Genomic DNA, 7882 nt, shown 5'->3' with positions numbered 1-7882 from the left:
ACTACAAGTGGTGAGGGCTAGTATGAATGCAAACAAACCAACCATAACACTAACAGTTGAGTTGTATGAAAACATATCCACAATACCCACTTTTATATAATTCACAGTAGAGTACATCAGACAAACCATTATAGAAGTATTTATTTGATCAAAATACATTTACAATTACATTTGAATATGGATAATGTCGCCCAATCCAAGAAATAAGCTATAATTCTTCATCTCAGCATAATAAAATAGTCTAGAGAAACTAATATGAAATGGCTGACCACTTACCAGTCCTTGAAAAGTCTGTTTACCTCTGGAATATCAAACTAAGGTGGCTGTCAGAGAACAGGACTAGCGTTAGGACCCAGTGAAACATCAGGCACGTCAAACCTCCCTGTCCAATAACACATCCGTTATTTGCAGGCCACATTGTTGCTTCCTGCATTATGCATCTGTGCTGATAGATACATTAAGTGTTATCACTGAAGGTAGACAAAGCACTTCCCTTCTTTGGTGAGATCTGGTTTTGAACCTACCCACACTGTCTCGGTTTCTACAAGATTTTTTACGGGGTCTGGTTTATCTACAAGGCCAACACACTCATGCAGCTGTCCCACACATGTGGAAAGAACAACATTCTTGTCATCCACGTTCCCTTTTGTCATAGTAGCTACTTTATCTCACAGCAGTTGAAGGTCTAGTCTGAAGGACATAACTAGCAGAAAAGATTGAAGTTCTGACAGGATGTACATCACTTTTCATTAAGGCAGTAGTGCCATCTAGCTAGTGTGTTGTTGGTGTTTAACTGTGGGCTTTGCATAGCAAAGTAATGCCCTGTCCTTGAGTCAGTGAGTGAAATGAAAAAGTAAATGGATTTTCTCTCTGCACTGACTTATCTTTATAGTAAATAAAGCGTAAAGACATTCCATCAATATGTAAAGTTAAAAATTAAATGCTGCTATCTGATATCTGACACTTTACCCACCATTCACTCAAGTGTTAAATAATATATTTCAACTTGCTAATTTTGTCACTTATTTGTGATATTTTGTGCCAGAGTACACTTTGAAAAGTGTACTATTTTCAATGGTGTACATGTAGTTTGGCAAGACGAAACACAGAGCAGTATAGAAAGACACATATAAATAGGATTTAAAAGGAGTAAAATAACATAGTATTGAATAAATCAAAATGATTAAGGTTACTTATCTATACCATGCATCTGTTCTTGTAAGTCCGTTTGCTGCTGCACGCTTCAATTTCCCTGCATGGGATCAATAAAGTTGATCTTATTTATCTCGAGTTATTTTTCCTTGATGCATGATACATGTTTCATTTAGTTTATTTTCCAATATTTTTGTTGAAAATGCAAAGCAACATGGGATAAGAGAGAGCAAAACAAGTTATAATTATTCCTTTGAGGTGTGTGTGAGGGTGGGGTGTGTGGGGGGACTTCCTCCCCAGAAACTTCCTCACATGCATTAATAATCTCATTACCCACTTTTAAAAAATTTGAAATGTATATATTTGTGTAAGCCTGTTGAAGAGGAAGCACTCCAAACATTTGCACAAGTATACAAGTATCATCAGAAATATACCTAAAGTATTAAAAGTATTCTCATTAGGCAGATTTGATGCACTACATGTAAAGAGCAGTGTAATGTTGTAGCTGATCTAGGCAGAGCTCGTTTTAACCTATAACATATAATAATCTATAATCATATTTTATTTGTTAATCACATGTTCTGTATGTAAAATCTACAAAATAAATAGTGTTTTTAGCCGTCAGATAAATTTACTTGAGTCAAAAGTACAATATTTCCTCTTGAAATGTAGTGGACTAGACCTCAACATTATACTTAAGTAAATGTACTTAAAAGTCATGCCTAAAATAACTAAACAAGTATATGATTTTATATTACCAGGAGGAATAGCACAGCTCTTGATTTACTCCACACACTCGCACACAGCCTTCCGGATGTTATTAGGTGAGGGAGGTAAAAATAGCTCTGACATGTCTTCTGCTGTGACCAAGCCCCTCTCCGCTTGGCTCTGTCAATCACAGGCCCAAACAAGATGGCAGGCCACGGGAGCTGGCTCTTCTCTTTAACAGGCAAGTTTACTCCTGAAATGATTTAACTTCATGCACCATGACAACACCGGAAAGCCTATCAGGTCTGTGTTATTTAGTGGAAGCATTTGGTCCTGATTTCAGCTGTCACGGATCACAGGTCTAACTGTTAAGACTTCAACATCAGGGGTTGTGTGTAGTCATATTTTAACGTCAAATTTAAGGTTTTGTTTGTCATTTATGACCATTCAGATAAATCCTTGGTGTTTTTTTGTTATACACTTCTACACAGTTTGCGCTGTCGGTTTGCTTGGGGCCAATGCAGAGATCAAATTCACCATTCCTGTGGGGAAGCTATTTACATATGAGCTGATGAGAGAGACTTTCCAGAATGACTTTGAACCTTTGTCAAAACTCTACGGTAAGAAGCCTGAATCATATCAATTCACACTTTCATTTAAATAAAATTACAAGATTATTTTATTGTATGCGTCTATGTCTCTGCTGTTCTTTTTGCATGTTATGAAGCTGGACGCTTGTACGATGACCCCATGATTTTTAAGTGCAACCGGCAGAATTTCCCAGACCTCCCAGAGTGGCTGCGCCTCACCCAAAGGCACCCTTACGATAATGGCTTCCTGTACGGCACACCAACATCCCCAGGAAAAAGTATAATTGAGGTAAGAAGTCATCATTTTCACCCACAGACCTGAAACACTTTCTGTCCTTATTTTGCTGTTTAGCTGTATACATTCTTACTTTTTCTGTTCCAATGGGCCAGACATAGATAAGATTCCAGTGCAGCCACAGTGGAGACAAATCTGAGAAAATATGCAGCTTTTCTGACATGTCAGTGGTAAATGTCAGGTTTTGTTGTCAGATCCTCAGAGACAAAAGCTTTGGGTTTCTCTCCAGAGCTGCTGTTTTGAACCTTGAACATAAAAAATCAGGAAGAATCATGTCTTTGAAGAAGAGAAGAGAAGAGATACACATTTCCTGAAGTGGCACCCTAATCTCAATCAAACAGAATGTGTTGTAGCTGGAAAACATGATACATTCGGGATGTGACCACAGATTACAGCCTCAGAAACACAGACCACTTTTCTGGAGTCCAGGCTGATTTTGGTTAATCTTTGCTATATATGCATTCATTTTTGTCTTTGTGCTGCACCTTTCTTTAAAGCACAAACTCAGCTTTAAGTCTGACTTCTCATTTTGTCAATTTATAAAGTATAAAGCAAAGCAAAAATACATGAAAGAGGACACAGATGCCTATAAAAATGTATCTCAAAAAACACGTATCTCAAAATATCACTCAAAATATTACAGTTCTAGGTTGTAAAAATATTCTTTCACGAATTATATTATATTATTATATAGAAAAATAAAGAAATAAAATATAATACAATCTATTTACATGTCAAGTGATTTTATTCCAACTTGTTTTTGGGCCTTTTTCATTGAAAGTCTGTGTACGCGTGTAAATCACTGAAAACATTAATAATTCAAAGTTTTAAAGATTTCTTTAAAGAAGTGGTGTACAGACATAAATTACTGTGTGAAAGCTCCACATCAGCACTTTCAACTGGTTTTCTCAGCTTGTCTCTACATGATATATAAACACAGTTGTGTAAATAAAACATGCTCCACAGATGAATAGACGGACTCCAGAGGGTTTTAAGGCATTCTGGGAAATGTAGGACATTGATAACTAATTCAGAAGTGGACAAGGTAGGTTGATGGAAAGTAAAAGGACACGTCAGCAAAAGCAAAATACCTCTTTTAATGCACTAAGTTAGTGCAATAATATCTGAGGGTGGATGTTTAAACATGTGAAAACTGATAACTATTATGGTGACAAACTCTCATTCTTTCTCTGACAGATCTATGCCATCAACAAACGGAGCTATGAAACAGCCAGGCACATACTCGTAATCAAAGTCACAGCGGGTATGTGTGATTTACATGATGTCACAAATGTACAGTGGAATTAGGAAGTGCAATAATGACTGAAGAAGAAGTGGTTAACGTGTCACTGCTGTCACTCACAGAGAAGATGTTGCCGTATCAAGCTGAGTTCTTCATCAAGCTGAGGGAGATTGAGAAGGTGCTGCCCTCTCCTGTTCAGGATGAGATAAAGCAGGATTTACAGAAGCTGTGGGACACAGAGGCCTTGGAAATTGTCAATATCACCAACGCCCTCGACCGTGGCGGCAGAGTTCCCCTCCCTCTTGCAGGACACTTTGAAGGGTAAACAGAGAGATCTGTGCAACCTGACCGTGACACTTTAGCTTCGGAATAACTGCGTGTTTATGACAATCTGATCTGTGTCAGTGTGTATGTGAAGGTGGGGTCGGAGCAGTATTTCTCTGATTGTCTCCTGAGGGTGCTGACGCCAGAGCATCAAAAGCAGTGCACAGCAGGGGCCAAAGTCAGGGCCCCCGAAGGCTGCAGCTTCTGCAGCATCCCCAGCAACTGCATCACCTGGTGCAAGACGGAGCTGGTGAGGCCTGAAAAGACACACAGATTGTCGTGTGTGAAGTCTTCATGAATGAAAATACAATGATACATACATTCTCTTTAAATGTCACAGATTTGGGATGATCATTTTAGTGTTTCTGTTACACAAAATTAGATTTTATTTTTCTGACTTTCACCTCTTCAGGCCCCTAAAAATCCATCAAATGAAGCTGTCTAAGAAGGAAAAGTCACTCTATCTTCCTTGTATTTTAATAATAGATTCATCATGATAATTTGTCGTTTTGCATGTCTATGATTGTATCGTAACTTTTTTTTAACTGTTTGTCAGAGAAAAACAAACAATTCAAAGATGTCAGCGTAGATATTTTTACTATTTTTATTACAACCTTTATGCCTTATGACCCCTTCTCATGAGGTAATGTCTACTTGTGACCCCAGCAAAAGGTTTGACGTCAACAAATAAGATTTTCAGATTGTTACATTTGAATAGTTTCCAGTATTTCACAAGAAAAAAGTCAGAAAAAAACGGTATAATTCTGTGCTGCAGAACTGTTTTTTCTTCTTCTAATCCTGTTAATTATCTCACATATTGATCAACCCTCCAGGTTGGGAACCAGTTAGGGCTGCAATTAACGATTACTTTTATTATTGATTAACCATTTTGTATATAAAACATGAGACAACAGTCCAAAATGCCTGTTACAATATACTAAAGCAGATTTTGTCGCCATTAAATCTCTTTTTTTGTCTAACAAACAGTCCAAAACCCAAAGATATTCAATTTACTGTCATGTAAGACCAAGAAAAGCAGCAAATCCTCACATTTGAGAAGCCGGAACCATCAAATGTTTTTGCTTTTTTGCTTAAAAAATTTGTCTCTAATTTCTTTCAACCTCCTAATCAATTAACTGACTAATCGTTGCAGCTCTAGACCCAATGTTATACAATACAATAGGGGTTGCAGCTCTATTTCCATTGAAAGCACAATAACAGTCTGGTCATCTGAGGCTGTGAGTCTCACAGTTACAATAAACAGAAGAGTCACTTTCCCTTTCGTTTTCCCGGCAGTTTGATCTGACAAAGCAGGAGCCGGCTCCACCTGCTCCCACGATGGGCTCTGGGATTCTAGAGGATGGAGGTGACTTCGACCCTTTAGAGTCCCCCCCGAACAGAGACTTTTTCCCGGACTACCTCGTGACAGTGATCGTGCCCCTGATCCTCGCCATCATCCTGTGTCTCCTGTTGGCCTACATCATGTTTGGCAGACGAGAGGGAGTGTATGCATCTATTTTGACTCTACCGAATAGAAATTACAAAACATTTTTCCCACTTACCCCATCTGGAATTTTATGCAGCCACGCCAATGCAATGGATTTCTCTCGAATATAGGTTATACAAACTTCTGTTATGTGGGTGAACCGGCCCTTTAAGCAAATACTCGCAGCAGCTTTAGGCTTTTGATTGATCCAGATAAACTGTGACACATCTTTCTTTTTGTTTTTAATAGAGCGAAAAGGGATGCAAGAACAAACCAGTGAGTACACTGACTCTGACGGACTGTAAACAAGTACATTTACTCAAGTAGTGTAGTATTAATATATTGTATCTTATAAGTGTATCATGTGTTTTTCTGAAAAGTAACTACTAGCTACAGCTTTTAAATATATATAGTGGAGTATAAAGTACGATATGTCCCTCTGAAATGTTGTATAAAGTAGCAGAAAAGTACAAGTAACCTACCTCAAAACTGTAATGAAGTACAGTGCTTGAGTAAATATACTGGGTTACTTTCCACCACTGGGTATTAGTATGAAATATATATAAAAATATGAATAGTATAGACTCATAGAAAGGCTGTGGAGAAACACAACACACTGTGTGTGACGTTCTGTTTGCTACAGAATTCAGCTGTACCACCACCACACCATTCACGGGAACACCGATGAGCTGAGGAACATGGCTGGAAACCGTGGCATTCCTCCACCTCTGTCCACGCTGCCCATGTTCAACAGCCGAACTGGGGAGGGGGCTCCACCTCTGCAGTCTGACAGCCCCAGCATCCCCCTCATCATGGCCCAGCAGTAAGGAGTTCACAGATCTACTATTATTATAATCACCAGCATTAGTCACCCTGCTTCTATTATTATTACCGTTATGTAACTTAAATTGATGAACCACTTTTCGTGGGAGTCCTGAGAAGCTAAATTTATGTTTTATTCTGCTGTTTTCATAGTGATCCTTACAGCGACACTCTGCCCAGGTAAGCCCACTCATGGGGACGTCCTCCTACAACACTGCATTCATTCTGGTCTATATTTAAGCCTCTGTGTTTTTTATTGGATTATTATTTTTGATTCCAGGAACACAAACTCATCATGTTGTTTGTTTTTGCAGGAAGTGAGGACAACGATGGATAAAGTATCTTTGATACACTAAGTGTTATTTGCTGCCACAGTCTATGGTTCTATATTTGCAGTGGGAAATTATGTTTTTCTTATTTAGGTGCCATAAAAATAAATAATATATATAAAATAGTGTGTACTTTGTCAAATTGATATTTGCCGTTTATGATTTTCTGTATTCCGCCTTCTTTCACTACTAATAAAAAATATCAAAAGTCACATTCCTCATTGTTGTGTGTCCATCAACAACGACTAAGATGTCAAAGGTTTCTCAATGCAGGTTTTTCTGTCTGTCTTACAGCAAAGTAAAAGGAGAAGGCACGTCTGCACCTTCAGATACGCCTGGCAGTTTATGCAAGCTTTGAACAGCTCGTTGTACCACAGGATGAAGATGAACAAAAGGCAGACAGTATCTCAACTGGTCCACCATGTGAAAATCTGGTGCCAAGGCTTAGAATTGCATCTATTACAGTTAATTTGAGAGATTCAACAGGTGCAGCATTTGAGGGAGTCAGAAAAGGTAAAGATGTTCCATCTTTGTCTGTTTTCACAGGATCAGTGCAAACATGTGAACAGAAATCCAGAAAGATTATCATGAAAGTAATAGTCAGGACCTCCAAGGGGTCGAAAGATAAATCTGAGGGGTCACCAGACGATTAACAACATAGGAAATCATTTTTAAAAACTGACTAATTCCTACATTTTTGCTCACATCTTTTACACTTTCTGCTTTTGCTGTTGGGTGGAGGCCAGAAGTGAACTGTGAAACCTGAAGATGTCAAACCATCAAAGAGCTGTGCTGCAGCAGCAGTAGTTTTCTGATCCCATTGATTCAGTGTTGAACTTCTCTGTAAAGCAGCTGTTACACTAGAAGTCCAGAGGGGGTCACTGGTGTATCTTTATCTGAGTTTTTGGGGTCCTGACACACATCTCCTCTCCT

At 38.5% G+C, this 7882-nt stretch overlaps 1 protein-coding gene across 1 annotated transcript; it reads left to right on the top strand.

The window, feature by feature from the left end:
• Positions 1–2049: 2049 nt before the first annotated feature.
• Positions 2050–6804, top strand: sgca (sarcoglycan, alpha). Its single transcript, XM_070927447.1, has 10 exons — positions 2050–2101; positions 2352–2480; positions 2588–2739; positions 3943–4009; positions 4111–4309; positions 4394–4562; positions 5609–5817; positions 6048–6074; positions 6442–6621; positions 6774–6804. The coding sequence occupies exons 1-10, from the start codon at positions 2065–2067 to the stop codon at positions 6802–6804; spliced, it is 1200 nt and encodes a 399-aa protein (XP_070783548.1). The 5' UTR covers positions 2050–2064.
• Positions 6805–7882: the final 1078 nt, after the last annotated feature.

The sequence above is a fragment of the Enoplosus armatus genome, chromosome 20 (genome assembly GCF_043641665.1).
Source record: "Enoplosus armatus isolate fEnoArm2 chromosome 20, fEnoArm2.hap1, whole genome shotgun sequence".
NCBI lineage: Eukaryota > Metazoa > Chordata > Actinopteri > Centrarchiformes > Enoplosidae > Enoplosus > Enoplosus armatus.
Note: the sequence above shows the minus strand (reverse complement) of the source record. Positions and strands in the feature narration are given on the sequence as shown.